General features: G+C 38.6%; 1 protein-coding gene and 1 pseudogene across 3 annotated transcripts in view; one reads left to right on the forward strand and one right to left on the reverse strand.

Moving 5' to 3' along the window:
- NCOA3 (nuclear receptor coactivator 3) overlaps positions 1-25,151 on the reverse strand; it is a 124,573-nt gene that overhangs the window by 16,008 nt on the left and 83,414 nt on the right. For both annotated transcript variants that reach the window (XM_082431358.1, XM_082431357.1), the window contains exons 3-16: positions 12,755-12,859; positions 11,702-11,874; positions 11,124-11,224; positions 9,747-9,921; positions 8,891-9,079; positions 8,615-8,716; positions 7,628-7,768; positions 7,209-7,356; positions 6,069-6,460; positions 5,018-5,889; positions 3,875-4,010; positions 2,703-2,897; positions 1,304-1,552; positions 1,079-1,205 (exon numbers count right to left, since the gene is read on the reverse strand). In XM_082431358.1, the coding sequence (XP_082287484.1) occupies positions 1,079-1,205; positions 1,304-1,552; positions 2,703-2,897; positions 3,875-4,010; positions 5,018-5,889; positions 6,069-6,460; positions 7,209-7,356; positions 7,628-7,768; positions 8,615-8,716; positions 8,891-9,079; positions 9,747-9,921; positions 11,124-11,224; positions 11,702-11,874; positions 12,755-12,840 (3,086 nt within the window). In that variant the 5' untranslated portion in view covers positions 12,841-12,859. The remainder of the gene's footprint in view (positions 1-1,078; positions 1,206-1,303; positions 1,553-2,702; positions 2,898-3,874; positions 4,011-5,017; positions 5,890-6,068; positions 6,461-7,208; positions 7,357-7,627; positions 7,769-8,614; positions 8,717-8,890; positions 9,080-9,746; positions 9,922-11,123; positions 11,225-11,701; positions 11,875-12,754; positions 12,860-25,151) is intronic.
- LOC309645798 (ubiquitin-ribosomal protein eS31 fusion protein pseudogene) lies at positions 15,319-15,879 on the forward strand (annotated as a pseudogene). Its single transcript has one exon. The product of its transcript is annotated as a ubiquitin-ribosomal protein eS31 fusion protein pseudogene (transcript).

Genomic DNA, 25,151 nt, shown 5'->3' on the forward strand with positions numbered 1-25,151 from the left:
ATCTTCGACCACCATATCTAGATTACAACTCCCAATCCCACCACCAAAATGCAATTGCTACATCCCTTGACATTTAGAGGATAGCAGAGATTTGGGAAAAGAGATTGGAGAGATGAAGAGGGTGGTGTTTTCAAGACCCTACAAGAACAGAAGTGGTAGTAGTTAGGATACTTGCAGGCTGGAGAAATCAACAAAAGAATGGGAAAAAAGGTAGAAATGCTGAACTGAGCCCAGGGTTCTACCAAAATAACTTTGTTTCATACACGGCCCACAGAGCTCATGTATCGACAAGTATAATACAAACCCCATATGAGTATAATACAAACCCCACAGCAATGCCACAGTTCTCCAACACATTACAGGGGCATGGAGCTAGACATTTATCCAGTCTCAGAAAAATTCTGTGATGAAACTATTTGTTCTCTACTGGGTAGAGAAGCACTCAAGTTAATAAGCTCATGTAGTTACACTTCTGTCTACTCAACAGATCAATTCATTTTTCTTTGCTTAATTTATTGTAGAACTCAAGTCAGAGCTGACAGTGACAGGTAGCCTCTTTCATGCCAATGAGTTACTGACCAAACTTAAAAAATGAAATAGACATGATCCACAATCTTTCTTTCACAAAAATAAAAGCGTGCTATATTTCACTTTCACCTTCATCCTTGAAACGTTTTAAATAATTTTAGAAAAGAATTATCCAATCCTAAAAAATGAACTTTCCAGAAAACTGAGGCTCACCCTCTGCGCACCATTTATCTTGTCAAACTAGTGTTAATTTATCCCTCTCCTCATGGAGGAGGATTGTTACATTATGAGAGACGATCACGGCACATGGAGGCTCCCAGGTGTGACCACTCAACAGTCCCACTCGCTGAGAGATACAGTCCTGTCTCCTCCCTCTCCCACGAACGCATGCTGTCTCAGACTCAGCCTCGCTTTTACACACAGATGGCAATGAGTACCTCAATTACAGAGAGTTTTTCTCATGCTCTTTCAGGTTTGTTCCTGTGCTCTCACCCTTTTCTACATAATCCAATGCTTACATTTTCCACAGGGTCACTTAATAAAGCCCCACCTATTTTGAGTCCCATGAGGGCCTTGTTCCATGGACAACATGCCATCTGGCCAGGAACCAGGTTGGTTCGATGGTGCTGCTTGGCCATAAGGACTGACCCCCATCCCCATGGGAATCTCACCGGGCCCTGGGGGAACAAAAAGAAAGGATAAATTTTCAAATAAGCCAAAGGCAAAAGTTAGCCTAAAACATCTAATTTTCTTTCCTTATGAAGGGAATGCTTACGCATCTGAAGCATCTGCTGCTGCTGATGCTGCAACACTGGCCTCACACCTGGGATGCTACCGGACCGAAGAGGCACGGCGGGCACTGAGCCACCCACGGCAGGCCTGGGTAAAGAAGCGTTATAATCCGTTCCTGGTCTCCCCATGGAGTTTGAATTCATAGGTTCCATTCGGCTGGCCTTTGAGTTTGGTAAGCCCCAGTCTCCCGAGGAAGGAGTCTGATTCACAGTCACATTTCTGTTTGGTCCACCTAAAACAGAAATTAGGTATTTTCCATATTAGAATGAAATTCTTATATCATACAGGTACAGTCATTAGACACATGAGCCTTGACAAAAAAGTGCTTTGTCATTCTAAAAATAGGGCTGGCCAACTATTAAGACATTTCTGATAGGCCACCACAGGCATACCTTCACTGTATTGTGCTTCAGAGACACTGCATTTTTTACAAATTGAAGGTTTGTGGCAACCCTATGTTGTCGGATGATGGTTAGCATATTTTAGCAATAAAGTGTTTTTAAATTAAGGTACGTACATCTGTTTTTAGACATAATGCTATTGCACACTTAATACAGTATAGGGTAAACCTACCTTTTATATGCACTGGGAAACCAAAAAATTAACGTGACTCGCTTTATTGTGATATTTACTTAATTGCGGTGGGCTGAAACAGAACCTGCAATACTGCTGAGGTATGCCTCTATTGCTATGTATTCATTACAGGTTAGAAAATGTCTTGCGGGACTTCCCTGGGGCACAGGTTCGATCCCTGGTAGGAGAACTAAGATCCCACATGCCCCACAGCGCAGCAAACAAAGAAAAAAAGAAGAAAATGTCTTGGACTGAAAGTCTCCTTGAGAGTTTAAATCACCAAGACACAGAATAAATGAAGAATACTCATGAAAGAAACATGCTACTGTTATTCAAAAACCTGTTAATTAATTCTAATTAAGTATTTTAAATTTGCTTTTCCCAAAAGAAATTTTTAATCATTAATATTCATTAGAAATAACATATAAGGGACTTCCCTGGTGGCACAGTGGTTGAATCCGCCTGCCAATGCAGGGAATACTGGTTCAAGCCCTGGTCCGGGAAGATCCCACATGCCACGGAGCAACTAAGCCCATGCGCCACAACTACTGAGCCTGCCCTCTAGAGCCTGGGAGCCACAACTACTGAGTCCACGTGCCACAACTACTGAAGCCCACGCGCCTCGAGCCCGTGCTCCGCAACAAGGGAAGCCACAGCAATAAGAAGCCCGCGCACCGCAAAGAAGAGTAGCCCCCGCTCGCTGCAACTAGAGAAAGCCCACGCACAGCAATGAAGACCCAAGGCAGCCAAAAATAAATAAATAAAATTAAAAATAAAATTAAAAAAAAAAAAGAAAAGAAATAACATACCCATGTTTGAGCCATAATTTTCCTGACTATCCATCATTCTTGGATTGCCACCCAACATGGGCTGCTTTGGTAACATGGGGAAAGCACCAATATTCTTTACTGGAGGGCTTGAGCCAACGGAAACAGGGCTGTCTAGAGACACTGCTCGGTTATATGGAGGACGAACAGACTGCACAGACTGTGGACTCCTCAAACCTGTTAAAAAACATAAAAGCACAATACATAAATATCCTCTGATGATTCAGTACATAAATAATCAAGTACAAGACATAAATACCACCCACCCAAGAATGTCTTTCTTACCAAAATAAACACTGTCTTCCTTTACAAAATAAATAACTAAGCCCCCCAAAAAAAGAAAGAAAAAGAAAAAAGAAAAAAAAAAGCCTTGTATTCCAAATAAAGTAAAAAACAAGAGTCTCAGTGTTGGCTGAAGTATTAGGCACTGTTCTCTAGCCTGATATGGTCATTCATATTCTGCTTCGCTTAATAGTAAAAATTTTACCAATGTTTCAAACTCCTGGAAGTTCTTTAACATGCATATTTAAAGTTTAAAATTTTACAACTAAATGTAACCAGACAAGTTGCCTTCTAATCAAGCAAGGAATAAAACAAAATTTCCTCCTAACCTTTTTGTTTTTGTTTTTTCTAACCTATTTGATTGATCTAACTTTCCATTTCAGTTTCAGAAATAGTGCCACTAAAAATGAATAACCACCTTTCCAGATAATTGTGGATTATTCTTTTTCAATTGATACATATAATATATCCTTGTTATGAATCAAGAAACACTCAGCTATAGGAGAGAGGTTGGGTAAGAACCAGCAAACACCAAAGTAACTTAGTGTCAAAGGACAGGTTTTGATTTGCTTTTTAATCCAATTCTCTGTGCCTAAGACAAATAAAGGTACTAGTAGGTACAGAGTACCTACTACTCACCTGCAGCAACCAGAGAAGAACATTTTCCTATAAGCCCTGTGATTACTGGCATCATATTAGTTAGAAATGGGAAACTGTCCAAAAAGCTTTTAAAATCACCTACATTATAAATTAGTAAAAGAAACTAAGGTGGAGTACACATTTTAAAGTTGGATCCTAGTTTTAATTAAGAGTACATACAGGTGTGCAGAAAAGTTCAAAGGCAGCAAGAATAAAATCTAGTTCTTTCTTACCCAGAGAATTAGTTCCTTGAAACATCTGTTGCTTCATTACCAGATTACTACCATTTGTGGATATGGAATTATTGTAGAAGTCAGAATTAGTCAGATCACCAAGAATAGCGTCTAGATTATCCAAGTCTCCAGATCCCTGAAAATAATTTTTTGTAATTAACCTGTGAACATTACTAGATACATAGGTATAAAACACACTCATCAGAGGACAAGAGCTGAAATGGGAACAAGTAAAACACAACAGTTACCTGAAATGGTAACGCCCAACTTAGAGGCTAGCTAGCTGATCATGACCCCATCCCTACACGACTTCCTTGAAAGTAAAAACAGCTGAAAATACTGAGATAAATCCGTGGGTTTGGAGGTGCTTTCAAAGGGGCATTTTTTTAATTTACCCTATATGTTTAATTCTCAAACTGCAGGATATTTTCCAGCAAACATTAGTCAGAATCATGAGCTGACAGAGATGTCTGCCTCTACACATACTTCTGAAAACATGTATGATTAATAATATTTTTTTTAATTTTTTAAAATAATAATAATAAAAATAAGCTGATGTTCAACAAGATATTCATAGCTATGCTTTAAAAAGGGCTTTTGGTCAATACATTTGGGAAACACTAAACAAAGTTTAAACAAAGTTAAACACACATCCTAACAATAGGACTTCTCCAAGACTTTATTTAATTTTCTCAGGTGCATATTAACGTCTTCCAGAATAGTGTTCCTCAAGAGGAGTCTGGGAAATGCTTGTATAGAATGTGATCATGTATATGAAACTTGATCTTAGGTAAAAATCAAATTCTGTTGCCTAATACAAAAGGTTTTTCCCATTTCTACCATACACTTAATGACCCAATGTGTTCATTCCAATAAAAACTTCCATGAAAGATTTCAAATTGGCTACTAATGAGGTATAGTCACATTTGAAAGCATACCTATCTGATTATTTCTACACTGCATCATAATACACTTTACTGATGCTCAGAAGAGCTACCAAAAAAGTGACAGCTCCAGATTAACTTCCATTAAATAAACCTAAAACAGAAGGTAAGAATTTGTGTATAACACATTGTCTTTCTAACACAGAAATGCAATGCTGAAATACAATGCCTAAGCTGGAATATACAGAAGACAAGTTACCTCTTCATTTGTTTCTGTCTTAATTTTAGCGTCCTTCCCTTGACTTGAGCTCGGGATGGTGGAGCTGCTGCACTGGCTCACTTTACCGTCTACGCCGCCTTCCACTTTGGGCTGTAGTTCTTTGGAGAGCGTGTCACTAGGATCATCCCTGTCCAGCAGATACCTAAGCAGAGCATTATTTTCCTTTCTCTTAGGGCTTAGTTGCTCCTGCTTGACGTTTCCTTCTACACAAGACGTTGTACTGCTAGTGTCTTTCCCAGTGGCTTCGGCGGTAATCTTGGCTACCTCAGCCGGTGAATTCCCATTCTGCAGCAACTTGTGCAAAATCCGGTGCTTCTCTTGCAGCAGTGACCCGTGCATATTGGATGTGGAGGACACTCCTCCAGACGTCGAAGAGGAGACCCCAGAGGGGCTGGTGACACTAATGGAAGAGTCTTTACAACTTGAATCCAGGGGCGAGTTGGTCAAGGAGGAATGACCCCGGTCCTCAGAAGAACAGGTAAGTAACTGTAGTAATTTTTTGTGACCTTTGCTTTCCAGAGGACCCCGCTGATTCTCTGGCCCTTCCACACTGCTCTCCTTACTTTCTTTGTCATTGAGGTGATCTCTGCTATTTGACTGACACATTGAACTCTCCACTGGATTCTGGTCGCAATACAAGCCTAGGGGACTCTTGGAATCTTGACTGTTCACTTTACTTGGTTGACTTACATTCATATTGGGAGAGTTATCCAATTTGGGACCTGGTGAAGACAGAGTAGATAAAAGAGAAGTCCCTACTCCCTCACTGATAGCTTGAAGGGCACTGAGAGAGCTGCTAGAAAAGCTGTGACTCCCAGTATTGCCAGAAGATCCCATGGGAGAGTGCACACCTGGATTTGGAGAAAAATCAGGAAAAGAATTAGACTATCAGACGCTATAACAAACCACTACTTAACACTTCAAAGTTTGTTTTAAAATGAATTAACTTTACAAGAATTACAGTGGTATGGAAAGAAAAGAATTACTGAAAAAAAAAATAAAGAAAGAAAAGGAAATGTAACACAAATACCTGCAACAGGAGAAAACTGATGTGAGGCCATCTTTGGACTCCCACGATTACGAGGAGAAATCATAATATTCTGCTGGCTGGAGCCAAGACCAGGACTCCCATGTGGAGGGCTACTCATGTTGAGACCATAGTTGCTGTTCTGGTAGGAAGATGGTGACTGCATGCCTGGCCCAGGGTTCACTGAAGCTATGCTACCGGAAGGCCCATACCTGGCTCCACTCATCTGCCCCGTGGTGCCGGGCTCAGCCAAGCCGTAGGTCCTGCTGCTCAGCATCTGCAAGCCTGGGTTTGGCGACATGTTCACGCTGCCTACCGAACTGTTGCATCCAGCTGCTGGAGGTCTAATGCCTTGTCCAACAGGATTTGGGTTTGGTCTATACCCATTCTGTTCCCTGCAAAGAAACAGAACAAAGTTTTACTAAAAAATTACAGGCATGCGTTAAAAGCCTGAATCAGATTTTTTTTTTTAAGGATGAATTAAGTGGCCCAGAAACTTAACTTCTTAGGTGCCATTCCAATGCCTAGTGACAATAATAATCTAGACACTGATCAGTTATTAATCTAATAACATACTTTTAATAAGCCACAGAATCTAAATGAGTGACACCATCTGAGCGCCACGAAGGGCCCAAAGCTATGTTAGCTGGAATCTCAGTGGGGCTTTACAAGAGTTCCCGTACACCAAGGGGTTAACCTGGAGGCGCCTGCAAATTACTCAAGATGAGGAATGGGTGAATATCCTGCTCCTTCGTGTGCTGCTCATTTACCATTAGCAACAGCAACAGTAACTATTTCTTCCTGAAGTCTACCTTCAAATTTTAAATTCAATTCCTAAAAGCAATGTAATATATCATTAGAAATGAAAAGTAACAGAGGTAGTCAGATTTTATGTATTCTTTTATCCACTAGCCTTCCCATCCTCCAGCTTTCCCAGGAATTAATTACTTAATGAACAAATCCTCATTTACACATAAAAATATAACCTTAAAGAAAACATACTTCAGGAATCTAAGTGCACTTCAGCAAACCCAAGCACTGCCTGCTTTTCTTCTTAATTTTTCTCCCTTTTTACACTAATAATAAAGCATCTCGAGAACACTGCTGCATTTAATATGAGAATACAAAGTAATCTATCATTACCTCTGAAGAAAGTGGGTTGAGACAAAGCCGTGACGATCATTTGTTACAGGATTTCGGAAGAGTTTGCTTTTTGTTTGTGCAGTCACTATAGTGCCATCAGCCAAAGAGAATCGATACACTGGGGTTTCTGCATGGCCATGGATATAAGCTTTTGGAGAAAATATCCCATTACTAGTAACTACAACTGGCAAAACAAATGCATACAGGAGAAAATAGAAAGGAAATATACAAGTCCAACATTTTCAAAATCCAGTGAAAGACTGGACCCCACCAAAATTAGGCTAACATAAGAATGCTCAAGAATCATTTTCCTACCCGACACAGACAACAACAACTATGGTCATGTATATACTTATTGCTCTACAGCACATCAAACACAATGACAAACAAGATCCAGAATCAACCTCCAAATTCTTTACCTTCTTGATAGTGACGTTTCTGGGACCATGACTGCCCATCATTAAGACTAAAAAATCTCTGGATACACCTTCGGATTATATCTTCAAAACCAGGCCTCATGGAAGATCTCAGTGAATTTGTATCTATGTTGACAACTTTTCCTATTAAACAGAAAATTGCCACTGTGTTTAATTTCATCATTGTGCATTATCAACTGCACTGACTTTAATTCTTTACTCTCATGAGCAAAAAAGGGCAGACCAAAACTGAAATTCATATTGATGTCAAGAATTACTCCCAGTAATTCCCATTAAATTACCTGTATTTTTGAAATGCACTTCTTTATGAAAAATGGATTTGAAGTTATAGAAAAGAAATACTGGCTTCTGATTTGAAATGCTATTTGGAGAGAAAGCCAGGTGCGTCTACATTTTTTTGTGTGTTTTTGAGGGATTTTAAGTGTCAAATACACCCAACTTAAATGCCCAGGGTTTTGTTGAATCTCTCCTAGGGTTGTGTAAGAAACATAAGGGACTTCCCTGGTGGCACAGTGGTTAAGAATCCACCTGCCAATGCAGGGGACACGGGTTCGAGTCCTGGTCCAGGAAGATCCCACATGCCGCAGAGCAACTAAGCCCATGCGCCACAACTAGTGAGCCCACGTGTCACAACTACTGAAGCCTACGTGCCTAGAGCCCATGCTCCACAAAAAGAGAAACCACCGCCATGAGAAGGCCACGCACCACAAGGAAGGGTAGCCCCCGCTCGCCACAACTAGAGGAAGCCCCTGCACAGCAATGAAGACCCAACGCAGCCAAAAATAAATAAAATAAAAAATTAAATTAAATTTTAAAAAATAATAATAATATTATAAGAAACATAGGAAATAATCCATGCAAAGTATTCGTTACAGTGTAGGCACTTAAATGATAGTGCAGGCTGTAGAAAGTTAACTTTTATAAAAATTTTCAAAATGAACAAAACGTAAACACACGCACAGTTTTTACCTGAAAGATCATGTCTAGTAATAAAGCTCTCAGGATTTGATGGAAATGCTCTTTCTCCTGTGGTAATGCGACGTGCCACACAGATCATACAGGATTGCAAATCTACAATAGAAAATTTAACCAGGTAAGGATTATACTTAACCTTTGGATGTGTCTATTCAATAGGCAAGTAAGAACATGGAATTCAGTAGGAAGAATTACAACAATGGAAATTACAAAACTACAAGTTTGGCTGCTATTGTTTGATAATCACCACAAGCATGTGATGACTCTCACCTTCTCCTTCCTCCATCATAGCCCGTGGCTGGGACAGGGCAAAGCACTGCATCGTTTCATATTTCTGGCGCATTTCAGGATTAGTGTTTATGTCTTCCAGAACGTCATGTGGTATTTTCATCAACATACGGCAATTAAATGTATGGCTTTTTTGTCGCTGGGTCTCATTAGTCCAGGTAACTCCATTAACTTTAGAAAACAAATTGAAAGGAGTTTTTTAAAAGCTGGCAATTCAGTCCATGACTATCATCAAGAATTTAAGCTATAAATCAACTATACTCCAATTAAAAAAAAAAAAGAAGAAGAATTTAAGCTGTACGTATTTTCTCATTATACATCTTCCATAGTAATTTCTACAATAACATTTCAAAGTGGCAACATATAAAACACTGGAATAATTTCAATTTCAAATTCAACAGGTATCTCACTTATATTTTGTAACTCACTGTATATCCTAGACCCATGAAATGTATACCAAACTCTAAATTCGTATTTGAAAATTTTGCTATCTACCACTTGCCCTGTTCTACATAAATCATCACTTGGCTTTCTAAAAGGTATATTCAATTTTCTAAGAAATGATCAAGAAAAAGAAATTTTTTTAACTTACTTAGAAAATACAGGGACTTCCCTGGTGGTCCGGGGCTAAGACTCCATGCTCCCAATGCAGGGGGCCCAGGTTCGATCCCTGGTCAGAGAACTAGATCCCACATGCCGCAACTAAAGATCCCCCATGCCACAACGAAGATCCCGCATGCGGCAACAAAGATTCCGCGTGCCGCGACTAAGATCCAGCACAGCCAAATAAATAAATAAATATTTTTTTTTAAAAGGCAGATACGCATTAAAAGCCTACCTGTAGATTTTGGTAAGTTTTTAAGAAAATCCTTTCTGTCTTCTTCATGCAAGATATTGTAGACACTTGTGTTAACCAGGTCCTCTTGCTTATATTGCAGGTACTGGGTGACATTTTCTGACACAAATACAATGTTTCCTTCACGATTCACCACAAACAGGAAGCCATCCAATGCCTGAAGTGGGATATGTTAATATTGGCTATATGGACTGAACTGTATCCCTTCCCCCACCAAAATTCATATGTTGAAGCCCTAAACCTCAATGTGACTGTATTTGGAGATAGGGCCTTTCAGGAGGTAATTAAGGTTAAATGAGGTCATAAGGGTAGCTCTAATCCAATAGGACTGGTGTTCTTATGAGAAGAGAGACAGACACCAGAAATGCACACACACAGAGAAAAGGTCACGTGAAGACACAAGGAGAAGGCAGCCATCTACAAGCCAAGGAGAGAGGTAGGTCTCAGGAGAAACCAAGCCTGCCAACACCTTGATCTTGGACTTCTAGCCTCCAGAACTGTAAGAAATAAATTTCTGTTGTTTAAGCCACTCAGTCTGTGGTATTTTGTTATGGCACCCTTAGCAGACTAAGACACCAGCCTTAGTACTAACTAGAATTTGAAAAAAAAACTGTTGATTTAAACAACTATGAGCCATCATTTCTATTAACATTAGCACCATCAATACAGGGTTGTATAAAAAAGACAATTTGAAAAGATGACAGTAAAGACAAAATCTGAATTAGCATCTAATCTAATTTTTGAAGAATTACTTCTTCAAAGGAGTTTTTAAAAATATGAAAAATCATCCTTAGTGCTTCCCATTTTCCCATTTGTTATCAAGTCAAGCTACAGGAACTATACCACTCCTTAGTGAGAATTTACAAAGAGGAACTGAACTGATCAACTAAAAAGGAGCTGGAACAAACTAATTGGAACAAAAACAGTTGATAAGTGAACCTGAATAAAGGGCTTCAGGTCATGACTTAAAAAGAAACATTCTGTAAGTGCTAAAGCTTAACTCGATCTATTTAAGACAACTACTTACAAAAAACACATATTTTAAGTCTTAAAACTTCCTCCAAAATATAAAACTGTAGTGTGCCATACTACCAATTATGCAAAAATACACAAAAAAGTCTTAGCTAAAATATGCCCAAATGCATTTTTATTGCGGGGGGGCAGGGCGCCACAGGATCTCAAGAGTTATGTATATTTTAAATATAAGAGCATTTTATCATCATATTCAGAATACTGAGTTCTATCTCATGAAAAGAAACATTTTCTTTTTGCTCTCATATCCTAGCCAAAATTTTTTTTCTTTCTTTCTTTCTTTTTAAATCAACACAGCTTATCGTACAGCTAGAACCTTATACTTGCCTGAAGTAAAAGTGGTCCTAAGGAGTCTTTATCAATAACTCCTTGTCCTGTGGAAGATACATCAGCTTTCTGAACATCATCATCACTGGAAATAGCTTTTCCTAGAAAGACATAAGGCAATACTACAAATAGCATATATATCAGTTATAGATTAAATCCACTTTCAAATTGTTCCCCAAACAGACACAAAGAGACACGCACACAGATGTGCATAAGCACATACACATTTCCTGATAAGAAAATGATGCTACAGTTTTTAAAGGTTAAAATTAAACTTCCGAGTTACCCAGGAGGACAGAAGATCCTCTAAATTTTCTTTCCCTACTAAATGTACTATCCCATTGCTTCCTGAAAGGGAACTAACAAGTGACAGGGCGAGCAACACTGGCCTTCTTCCAATTCTGGTGACTGTTTCCTAAAGAGCAAAGCTGGTCAACTCATCTGTCCATCTAGCCCCACAGAGGCTAGCCCTCAAGGAGCAGCAGTTCCCACCTAAGCGACAGGTAGCAAAAGGCAAATGTGAACACAGTTAACAAGTTCCTTCTAAAAGACTTGAGTGTTTTCTTACTTTGTATTACCTTGCTCTTTTATTTGACGTATCTGTCTTACTGTTTCCTTTAAAATTGCACATTTATCTGGTTTGACATTGAAATTGTCAATATCACTAAGATTAGCAGATATCAGTTCAGCCAATTCTTCAATATATTTACTCTCCTGCTCCCGTCTCCACTTTTCACCACTGCAGGTAAGGCTGGGAGGGGGGGAAAAAAGGCCATAAACATATCTATCACAAAGGAGCTATGAGCAGAATCAGTACCTACACAACACCATTACACTCATATATAAACAAATTAAATTCAGCCCATAAAGACTACCAAAACATTGTCTTGGAGACCTAGTACAATACAGTTGAAATTCATAAAAACCTAAATTCAAGTCCACCTGTTGTTAGCCTAGGCCTTAGGCATTAGTCTCATTTCATCATCTGGAAAATGGGGATGAATAGTCTTTACCACGAAGAGACAATAAAATTAACAAATAATAAAAACAGTAATAGCTACTTATTAATTATGAGGTTTTATGAATTATAGGTTGTTTTTTATTTGCAACCATCACAGTGAAATTCAAGTGATATTGACCTTGGTAAATACTAAAAAAGCTAGGAAGTATCTATCACTGCATAAAATAGAGTATTTTATTTCTATTTTTTAAACTTCTAACTTCATTCAGGAAAAGAATGATGAAACCTCACAAATGCCAAAATATCAACTTATAACATGTTTTTAAAGGATACTAAAGATTCTCACTTGTAATAATCTTGTCTATCTATTCCTAACTGTTACGTCCTTCATTGAGAAATGCTTCTTACAATATCACACACTTAGTATAATATTCTCATTTCTATCTGAATCAGCCATAAAGCCTCTATTATAACATAAGAATGTCCCCATCTCATCATTGTACCACTGTACTTACTACAAAGCAAAATCATATTATTTAAACAAAGACAAAAACAAACAAACAAAATCTAACCAGAAAATGCAAATAACAGAAAGCTGAAATGTTTTCTTCAAAACAAATAAAGGCGTGGGAGGCACCCTTGGTGAAGTATCAGGAAATAAACTGCTTACCCTTGTCCTGGAGTATCACATGGCAACTTGCGTTTTCGTGAATCAGGGGCCAGTGGATCCAAGGAGTTTTCTCCTAATCCGCTCATCGTGAATATACATCAGCAACTAAGAAAGAATAATAAGATACAAACATTATAAAATATTCATGACTCTCATAAAGGTGTCATATGCTTGAATGGCTGCATTTTGTAATTCAGAACTGCTTTCCCTAAATGGTTAGATAATTCTCAAAATTCCTTATAGTACACAACTGTTCTGAAGACCTCAAGAGTTCATATTCCAGTTTAATTATGCAGAATGTCCATCCAACCCCAGGACAAATGTTTCTCAAGACTGAGTAAAAATGCATATATTGAATACCTCACAAAGAACAAGGCATCTTCTGCATAGTTAATAAGAAAAAGAGACTGTCAACTCTCCAACTGATAAAATCCTAAATTTTACTTATACACAAGTAAGATCTTATCTTGTCAGTTGGTAAGAAGTCTTCAAATGATAAATATCTAAATTATTTTCAGGCTATTTTCAAGGTAGCACATTTTTTCCTTAGACCATTTCTTTAGTATTTATCATCCAATGTGTTTTTCTTCTGCTACTTCAAAATAAACTGAGATTGTGTAAATAACATGTAAACTCCAATACATTCTGCTTACAAATTAGATGTACAACAATAAAACTCCAGGTGGAAGGATTTTGACAAGATCCACAGAACAACAATTATTTTAATACTAACTGATGGAAATATAATATGCCTTAGTTAAAGTTGCATTGATAAAGAAAATAAATGTAGGCTATTTCTTGTTGAAAAAAGAGCAGATTTTAATACTCAGTGGTTCATAATTTTAAGACATCTACTAAGCCTTCACTTAACAAGAATTTTATTTGTCTTAAACTCTTGTTTACGAAGACAATCATTTTTATAAAGAATTCCAAGTCAACGGAGAAGTTCAAACACTCCAAACTACTTTTTCTTCATTTGTTAAAATGCATCTTTCATTCCATCTAGAGTCTAAGACATACATTGAAGGACATAAATTTCCACTAGGTGGCACAATACTGCCAGAATGAGAGACAAATTAACAGAAATGCGAAATTTTACACAAGATCCTGATCACACTTAAAATATGTAGCTTTAAAAAATCAAAATCAGAAGTTTTAGATTACATTATCATCTTTCAGATGTTCTAGGTATGAATTAAACACCAACGGAATTTATTCTACGATTAATTTTGATAGTAAAATGTAAAGGCTGAAAAGCTAATACGTTTTAAGAACTTGGTGTGGTCTTCTTCTCACAACGTAAGTTAAAATAAAAGAGAAAAGAACTTAAAATAACTTTCACTAATGTGGCTTATTTATTTACTTGTTTATTGATTGATTGATTTTTGGCTGTGCTGGGTCTTCGTTGCTGCATGCGGGCTTTCTCTGGTTGCGGCGAGCAAGGACTACTCTTCGTTGCAGTACGCCGGCGTCTCACTGCAGTGGCTTCTCTTGTTGCGGAGCACGGGCTCTAGGCGCGTGGGCTTCGGTAGTTGTGGCTCGCGGGCTCTAGAGTGCAGGCTCAGTAGCTGTGGCGCAAGGGCTTAGTTGCTCCGCAGCATGTGGGATCTTCCCAGACCAGGGCTGGAACCCGTGTCCCCTGCATTGGCAGGCGGATTCTTAACCACTGCACCACCAAGGAAGCCCCCACTAATGTGGCTTAATGTCATGATTTTAAAGTGTAACCACGGGGACTTCCCTGGTGGCACAGTGGATAAGACTCTGCGCTCCCAATGCAGGGGGCCCAGGTTCGGTCCCTGGTCAGGGAACTAAATCCCACATGCATGCTACAACTAAGAGTTTGCATGCCACAACTAAGGAGCCAGCGTGCCACAACTAAGGAGCCCATGTGCTGCAACCAAGGAGCCCTGGAGCCGCAACTAAGGAGCCTCCCTGCCACAACTCTAAGGAGCCCGCGTGCCACAACTAAGACCCGATGCAACCAAATAAATTTTTAAAAATAAAATAAAATTTAAAAATAAAGTGTAACCAGATCCCACAATGCCACAATACTATATTCTTCAAAAATGGCAATGTCATAAAAGACAAAGTCTTTAAGTATTCCAGATTAAAGGAAGCTAAAGAGAAATGACAATTAAATGCAATATTTGATCCTATACTGGATCCTGTACTAGAGGGGGAAAATGCTATAAACGACACTATTGGATCAACTAACAAAATTTAGAATATGGACGATAGATAAAAGTATTTTACCAATGTTAAATTTACTGAAGTTTATTTCTGTACTATGGTTATTTAAGAGACTATCCCTATTCTTAGTATTTAGGACAAAAAAGCCATTATGTACACAAAGGACCCTCCAATGTTTAGGGGGGTGGATTACATACAAGTGAGTGAGTGAGTTAACAGGAGAAGAGGAGGGAAAGGGAAGGGAAGAAGAGAAAAGAAAGGAGGCCAGCAAATTGTTGACACTGGTTGAATCTCAGCTGGGCAGAAATTTTAAAATTCTTTGTACTATTCTTTCTCTTGCAACTTTGGTTTAACTTTAAAATTATTTCCAAATAAAGTTAAATGTATGTTCAGCTTTTTGGATCCGTCATCTGCGGTGGCACCGCCGCCAATATGCAGATTTTCGTGAAGACCCTGACAGGGAAGACCATCACTCTCGAGGTCAAACCCTCGGATACAATAGAAAACGTAAAGGCCAAGATCCAGGACAAGGAAGGAATTCCTCCTGACCAGCAAAGACTGATCTTTGCTGGCAAGCAACTGGAAGATGGACGTACTTTGTCTGACTACAACATTCAAAAGGAGTTCACTCTTCATCTTGTGTTGAGACTTCATGGTGGTGCTAAGAAAAGGAAGAAGAAGTCTTACACCACTCCCAGGAAGAACAAGCATAAGAGAAAGCAGATTAAGCTGGCTGTCCTGAAATACTATAAGGTGGAGGAGAATGGCAAAATCAGTCGCCTTCGTCGGGAGTGCCCTTCAGATTAATGTGGTGCTGGAGTTTTTATGGCCAGCCACTTTGACAGACATTATTGTGGCAAATGTTGTCTGACCTATTGTTTCAACAAATCAGAAGACAAGTGATTGTATATTGGTTAATAAAAGACATGAACTAATGAACTAACATTTAAATGTTGAGTTTTATTCCAGTGATTTTAAAAGTGGGTTTTAAGCATCAAGTTAATCGCACTATTTTCTTAGGTAACCTGTACTTGGCAGAATTATGTTGTATTTGATACCAGCTGTCTAGATACAGGCCAGTTTCTTTGTACCTCAGCAGTACTGACACTTTTGACTAATAATTCTTGGTTGTAGGGACTTTCCTGTGTATCATAGGGTGATGAACAGCATCCCTGGTCTGTACCCACTCGCTGCCAGTAGCACACCACCCCTACTCCCCACAGCCAAAAGTATCCAGACATTTCCAAATGACCCCTGGGGGTGGGGAGGAACCTCCCTCACCCCCAGATTGAGAAACATTGGTTTGTGTGAATTGGTATTATAACCTTGCCTAAAAAGAAGCTACAATGTATTGACACTTGTTTCCTACAAAGGAAGTTTAAAGGTGGCAGAGCTGTCAAGTTACCAGTTAAAAAATTCATCTGCATATGGCTGGTTCACTTTGTTGTACAATAGAAACTAACACAGTATTGTGAAGCAATTATACTCCAATAAAGTTCTATTTAAAAGAAAAAAAAAGTATATTCAGTTTTGATTTCCAATTTTCATATTTAAAAAGAAAAAGTGATTCCTTAAGAACAGAAATAGAACATTGTAAAGCAACTATACTCCAATAAAAATTAGTTTTAAAAAAACAGAAATAGGGGCTTCCCTGGTGGCACAGTGGTTGAGAATCTGCCTGCCAATGCAGGGAACACGGGTTCGAGCCCTGGTCTGGGAGGATCCCACATGCCGCGGAGCAACTAGGCCCGTGAGCCACAACTACTGAGCCTGCGCGTCTGGAGCCTGTGCTCCGCAACAAGAGAGGCCACGATAGTGAGAGGCCCGCACACCGCGATGAAGAGTGGCCCCCGCTTGCCACAACTAGAGAAAGCCCTCGCACAGAAACGAAGACCCAACACAGCCAAAAATAAATACATAAATAAATAAATAATTTTTAAAAAACAGAAATAGAGTAGCCACGTCTCAATACAATTAGTTTTATATTTGTTTCATTCAAAGGTTATTTTTAAATTGAGTGGCCAACCATCCAGTGAATAATAGCATTTTATTTTAAAAATATAATTTACTCCACATTCTATTATTTCCTTACTTTGACGTTAAACATAAGCTGAATCCTCAAAACTGAGTAATGAACTCTTTAGTGGATAACAGCATTTCATTTGAAAGACATAATTTATTCTATGTTCTCAGTATTATTCCCTTACTTTGCTGTTACACATAAGCTGAATCTCCAGTACAGTTTAAGGTGCTTAGCATATAAGAGGTGATCAATAAGTATGCCTTGAAAAGTACTGAGTAAATGGAACATTCAACTTATCAAGTCATATTTTATAAAACAGATTTTCCTCCATTCTGATTTCTATAAAAGTTCAAAGGTTACTTTAAACTTTTAGAATTTTTACTGCTATGGTTGATATAGGATGTCACTGAAATGAATTTTAGAGCCATAAATTACATCAATAGAGAATCAAAACCATGACAATCTTAGTACGAAAAAAAAATAATCACAATTATCATGTAAACCAGAAATGCATACATGTCATTCATGTTAAGTCAATGTTTATGTGCATATAAGAGAAACCTAAATATGTCTACCTATGTCCAAATACACATGTGGCTCCTTCTCTTGATGTGTCAGAACAACAAGCTATAACATGCACATGACTGTGCAGTCTACATGCTACCAAGTCTACTCTTTCACAGAGTCCAATGATCTCTAGTAACAAAGGTAATTATCCAGAAATATACCAATGCAAGATCCTAATTTAAAACCACAGTAGTGGGACTTCCCTGGTAGGTCCACTGGGTAAGAATCCACGCTCCCAATGCAGGGGGCCCGGGTTTGATCCCTGGTCGGGGAACTAGATCCCACACGCATGCTGCAACTACGAGTTCACATGCTGCAACTAAAGATCCTGCGTGCCACAACTAAGACCTGGCACAGCCAAAATAAATAAATAAATACATACATATTTTAAAAATAGAAAAATAAAAAATAAAACCACGGTAGTGGTGTTTACTCAAACAAGAAGATATCAATATAACTATTTAAGATATAAAATAATTTTCACATTCTATTTTTTTAGGAACAGGTTTGACAGATTTCTTTTTCTAGTTATTAGACAGGGAAAAACCTTGATACTACAATCACTGTACCATGCCTAAAAAACCACATGATGTCCAAGTTTGAATGACAAAATACTGTATAACAAAAAAATCAAAGTACAATAAATATATCCCTTAAATTTCATTTGGCTGAAGAAAATGTTCAACATCAGAAATAATAAACAGAAGCATTTCCCGCACCCCCAAAAAAATAGTTTCAGCATATACAATAATATAATAATTCCTGAGCACAGATGACTATGACAAACTCCTTATGTACAGTTTTCTATTTATTTGGCATTAATATTAGTTATGAACATAAAAAATTATAAATAGCATTTGTTTTACTTGCCAAGTCTGTTGTCTACTCACTGGCAGAGCCAGACTCAAACTATATTTATCTGGGGGGATATATTATCCAGTTTGGTAAATTATTCTTTTGCAGGTATGATAGGTAAAATGCTTAGCATATACACACTAAATCTAGACCATTTTCAGTCACTAGTCAAGAATTAGGGTGGGAGAGGGGGACAGAACATGTACCAGGCCCATGAGTAGATCAATTTCCCCCCCCCAAAGAAGTTCAAAAGGTTAAGAAACACAGATCAGTAACTGTACAGCTTACATTTTTACATATTAAATTACAACCCATCTAGTTTGAAGAATATATGGAATTGGTAAAATCCATATTCAAATGGGAAATAATATAGCACAAGAGTCTCCCAGTACCTCTGACTATAAGAACAGTCTATTAATATTGAGCCCCTTCTAAATTCTGATTCCTTACAATTAAAGATTATCATCTACACAGTTGAGTAGAAAAGAAATTAGGACCACAATATATACCTGCCCTACCCCTGGGCAACCTGTACTCTTATCCAATAGTAAGGTGCATACATGTATTTTTGTGTGTGTGTGCACATTTTCTTTTCTACATCTTTATTGGAGTATAATTGCTTCACAATACCGTGTTAGTTTCTGTTGCACAACAAAGCAAATCAGCCACATGCATACACATGTCCCCATATCCCTTCCCTCTTGAGCCTCCCTCCCATCCTCCCTATCCCACCCCTCTAGGTCATCGCAAAGCACCGAGCCGATCTCCCTGTGCTATGCTGCTGCTTCTCACCAGCCAACTATTTTACATTCCGTAGTGTATATACGTCGATGCTACTCTCACTTTGCCCCAGCTTCGCCGTCCCACCCCATGTCATCAAGTCCATTCTCTATGTCTACCTCTTTATTCCTGCCCTGCAACTAGGTTCATCAGTACCATTTTTTTTTTAAGATTCCATATATATGCGTTAGCATACAGTGTTTGTTTTACTTTCTGACTTACTTCACTCTGTATGACAGACTCTAGGTCCATCCACCTCACTACAAATAACTCAATTTCATTTCTTTTTATGGCTGAGTAATATTCCATTGTATATATGTACCACATCTTCTTTATCCACTCATCTGTTGATGGGCATTTAGGTTGGTTCCATGTCCTGGCTATTGTAAACAGAGCTGCAATGAACATTGTGGTACATGACTCTTTTTGAATTATGGTTTTCTCAGGGTATATGCCCAGTAGTGGGATTGCTGGGTCGTATGGTAGTTCTATTTTTAGTTTTTTAAGGAACCTCCATACTGTTTTCCATAGTGGTTGTATCAATTTACATTCCCACCAACAGTGTAGGAGGGTTCCCTTTTCACCACACCCTTTCCAGCATTTATTGCTTCTAGCTTTTTTGATAATGGCCATTCTGACCAGTGTGAAGTGATACCTCATTGTAGTTTTAATTTGCATTGCTAATGAAGAGATGTCCCCCAACTGATTGTTAAACTGGAGATACACCTCAACCACACTTCCAGATGAATCGGATCCAAAGACCTAAAATGTATTCTATCCTTCAATGTGAACTCAACTGTCTAGATCCTTGAGCCATTTTTACAATTATTTTCCTTGTAGAAAATGTTTCTTACTTGGGCTTCCCTGGTGGCGCAGTGGTTGAGAATCTGCCTGCCAATGCAGGAGACACGGGTTCGAGCCCTGGTCTGGGAGGATCCCACGTGCCGCGGAGCAGCTGGGCCCGTGAGCCACAGCTACTGAGCCTGCGCGTCTGGAGCCTGTGCTCCGCAACAAGAGAGGCCGCGATGGTGAGAGGCCCGCGCACCGCGATGAAGAGTGGCCCCCGCTTGCCACAACTAGAGAAAGCCCTCGCACAGAAACGAAGACCCAACACAGCCATAAATTAATTAATTAATTTTTTTAAAAAATGTTTCTACTTAAAAGTTCTATGCTATACTACTTAAATATATTAATATGACAATGCACACTTTAAGATTACATTTAAGCAACATATTCTATACAACTACTTTAATACAGAATAATAGCAATTTACAATAAATTCAATGCTCTCAAAATATAATGCTACCTATTTCTATATTATTTGGAAAAGTCGTAAGCAGATTCATGATAAATCAGATTTAAAATGAGCAAGAATCTTACAGCAATTGGATAAAATTTCTCTATAAATACTATAGGGCTTTCTACATAAAACAATCATGCTGTGGTACAGGTTTAAGCTTAGACGTGCACAGAATACAATAAACTGCTAGAAAATGAACATTCTTTAACTCTAAAAGCAACAAAGAATTATATCCACCAGCTCAAAAGCCATGAAAATGATGATATGTGGCTTAGCAGCATTAACTAGCTTTCCCTTTGGTTATTCAGTTAAGACAGGATGGGAAATCTTGATTATGTACAACAAACTAGCCAGATGGACAAAGATACAGGAAGTACTCCCTGTCCAAAAGGAAGAGATATCAATCAACAATGCTAGTGTCCATCAGGTGAGCAAGAAGTTATTGGTGGCGGGGGGGGGGGCACCGTAAGAAAAGCCATGCCATGCCAAAATGGGGAGGAGATAAGTTACCCAGTAAATCTCAAATGGCCTAAAGACCAACTAAAATATTTTATTTTCCTAAATTAATAAGGGAGAGGGAAGGGGACAGATAACTTTTGTGGTAGTACAGTGCTGGGCATATCAAATATTCTGTATAATTTCTCACGACTCTCCAAAGTATGTATTACTCCCATTTTACAGATAAAGTAGTATCTAGATCACACACAGATACTAGATGGCAGAGCTGGGATTACAATATTTTCAGACTTTATAATCAGCAAAATATGTACCAAATGTTCCTTGGGCATTTTATCCACCCTCTCCCCCCCAAAAAACATAAACCACTTATACTGTTGAGTCACACCATTTCCAACCAATTAACCAGAAAATCTCTCAGGTCATCAGTAAGAACATTGAGAAGTTGTTACATGCAGGGTTTAGGGGCATGTAGTATTACGGCCAGAGGCAAGGAGGTGCTCCAGCTCAGCAGGTACTAATGCTGCTATTCCCCTCAAACTCCTAAAAACCAACCATTACTCTACAGGTCACCAGATAAATGGCCCTCTGAGATGGTCTACTATTAACCATGACCTTTATTTCCAATTGAAACCAACAGTCAGTGATTCACATGGCAAGAAGGAAACTTAGATCAGAAAAGCAAGAACTATACCCAAAATAATCTGTCAAATATTTTCATTCTTGGGTTTTCTAAGATTAAATGCTGGAGCCAAGAACTTTTGAATATCCCACTAATTCAGTTTATTCATCAGGCTTGTTTGCCTGATTTATACAAGGTATGATTAAATACGCCAATTAGGGAGTATTTCTGGGTGTCTCCTGAGAATCCCAGTTAACTTAAGGAAATTTTCATACAACTGTGGATTTGAACTGATTTACCGAAAACTGCTTGAAGCATTATGTAAAAGCAGAGGCTGATCAAGCCAATTAGAAAAAAAATTACCCTCGGGAAAGATTTATGAGACATCCGTACATAAACGAACTACCCAAAATACAAGTTGCAAATTGATGCTCTTACTCAAAAGACAATTTTAGTATATAGTCATCACCAGTTAGGTTTAATCCTACAAGATTATATTTTCCAAAATATAAAATGAGAGGTTTATTTCAATCTTCTGTGCAGCTCCAAGAGAACCAGCCCCATGGAGCAAAGAAAGGAAACAGAATAGAACCTGTGTGTGTTTAGGGGACAAGAGGAGGCAGGGGAAGAGAAAAGTCCATAAACACGGAGCCACTATGGACATTTCCTCACCAACCAGATGACTCTTCCAGTGAGTATCTCCTACCTTTATGTTCTAATTCAACCCTGGTATAGAGGATAAGAACTGAAAGGAGACAAGGCAGGGGTGGGTAGTTTCAAATAAAAGCTAACTTGCAATATCCTTTTGTTGTGTTGTTGATAACCTGTCATGTTTAGTAGGATAAAGTATGAACCACCTAATGCAATCCATCTTTTAAATTTAATTCCATTTCCGTTCAAACATTTGCATGCCCAGACCATTTGAGGACCGGGAAAGAGAGAGAAATGACACCACACATTGCTAGAACTCTCAGGCAAGCAGAAGAGAGGAACATACAATTATAACAACATTATTTGGTAAGTGTTAAAATGAAGGCACAGCTGATAGGAAACCTACCAGCGTACATTTTTTTAAAAACAGAGAAAATGCATATAAACAGTATCTACAATAAACTACCTTGGTGTAGACATATACCAGAAAACAGTGTAAATCTCAGGTCCTGGTCATTCTTTTCCTCTATCTTTAGTTAATAATGCCTGCAAATTTGGAAAAGGGCTAGCAGGGAGCAATAAAATAAAATATCTTATTTTTAATACATAAGTTGAGCTGAGAAGCATCCAAACATGAATTAACAGCTATTTCATCCACAAGGTTTCATTCTCTCTTCTCCTGTTGTAGGTCTTGCCTTTTCATTCTCAATCAACAGGATGACACCAAAGCCCCTTTACATTTATGCTCCGGGGTTTTTTTGTTGTTGTTGTTTTTTAACAACTTTATTGGAGTATAATTGCTTTACAATGGTGTGTCAGTTTCTGCTTTATAACAAAGTAAATCAGTTATACATACATATGTTCCCATATCTCTTCCCTCTTGCATCTCCCTCCCTCCCACCCTCCCTATCCCACCCCTCTAGGTGGTCACAAAGCACAGAGCTGATCTCCCTGTGCTATGCGGTTGCTTCCCACTAGCTATCTATTTTACGTTTGGTAGTGTATATATGTCCATGCCACTCTCTCACTATGCTCCGGTTTAAGCCTGATGACGGTGAACTCAAACACAAAACTCCCCAGATGTTCTAGTACCAGAACTGGGCATACCAATTAGCCAAGGCAAGTGTTAGCTACAACTGGAAGCCTGTTGCCAAGAGACTTCTCAACCTCTACATGAGCAACAGAGTTGAAGTTCACAAATACACACTGTGCAGAGGAGTTAAGCAAGCCAATTCCGCTGAAATCAAATTACCCTCTCCTGACAGCATACTAACTAGCTGCGTAATTCTTTAGCTGTTTTAAAGGTTACAGCGACTCCTACAATGTAACACGCTGAATCTCTCTCATCCACAGGAACAGACCTAAACCTGAAGTTCGTAAACCTCATTTTGGCTTCATTCCTGAACAACATACTATCCAGTTGTACTTCTTCCTCACCACCACCTCCACTACCCAAGTGGCTTGTGCTAAAAGAGATTCTGACAAAAGATATCATGGAAACATTTCCTATTTATTTGTAACCTTAAGTCATTTATTTCTTTTTAGATCTCCCCTTCATCCCTCTTTTATCTAGAATACTAGAATACCTAGTCATCCTTCAAGATCAAACTCGACTGCCACCTCTGGTGAGATCATTCCCAATTCTCCAATTAGAAAAAGTTGTCCCTTCTTTATCCTAATGCATTTTCCATAGTTTATTACAACATTTTACAAATTACACTCTACTCTTGTACACTTTTCTGTTTCTACTTTCTACGCTATAAGCTCTAAACCATAAAAACTTGTAAGAGACTTTTATTACAAACTCCCTCCTCTCTCTTTTCACTCCTACTACCACCATTCCCCTTGTTCCTTTTTCCAACTCCAGTTCTCCTTTTCCTTCCCATCCCATTAGATGTACTTTTGACCAACTACAATATTCCTAAAATATAGAGAAGATTGGGGGGAAGGGGCTAAATACCTTGTAGAACAGTTCTGCTTCTTTCTGACATGTCATTTTTCACTTGGATATTCCCATTCCAAAAAATATGGTGGCTTCAAGGTATCTATCAAAATAAAACTCAAGGGTTTGAATCCTTCACGGCTGATGTACTATGATACAATAAAAAAGACAACGGGGCTTTGTTAGAATTAAACTTGTCACCTCTAAAAAGCTTATCACCTGCAAAAATTGGGGATAATCACACCTCACATATTCTTATGTTTATTGTGAGAATGAAAAGCAATACAAAGCAAGCAACTGGAACAGGGAATAATGGTGATCCCTGAGGTACACGATACCAAGAACAAAGGTGTATGTTCACAGCAACATCAATTTTGCTCTCATTTGAAAAACAAATAGGTACAAATATACCACACAGCAACAAATTAAAAAGCTTCAGACAAATAAATTAGCCAGAACTATTCAGGCTATCTTCAGCGTACAGACAGCTGACTGGAATTTAAAACATTTTCCCACTGAAATAGTGTGGTGAGTGGCAGTTAGTAGTTAACATAAAGCCATGAAAATAGAATAAAACTACTGTCATAGATGTCTGTGTCCTTAAGATAAACAGGTATAATTACAGAATAAGTTGGCACCTTTTAGAAGATTCTGAAGAGGTTATCCAAGTACTTTCAAAGGTGCTAGGTAAAGCAAACAGTGCTGGTTCTTTTTTATATCTTTTTTTATTTCTGGATTTGTGGTTTAATTTTTCTTGGACAGACGTAAATATCCCTACATCAAAAGTATTATTTAGGGTTTCCCTGGTGGCGCAGTGGTTGAGAATCTGCCTGCCAATGCAGGGGACACGGGTTCGAGCCCTGGTCTGGGAAGATCCCACATGCCACGGAGCAACTGGGCCCGTGAGCCACAATTACTGAGCCTGCGCGTTTGGAGCCTGTGCTCTGCAACAAGAGAGGCCGCGACAGTGAGAGGCCCGCGCCCCACAATGAAGAGTGGCCCGCACTTGCC

This window comes from Balaenoptera physalus, assembly GCF_965194825.1.
Source record: "Balaenoptera physalus genome assembly, chromosome: 16".
In the NCBI taxonomy this organism is placed as follows: Eukaryota; Metazoa; Chordata; class Mammalia; order Artiodactyla; family Balaenopteridae; genus Balaenoptera; species Balaenoptera physalus.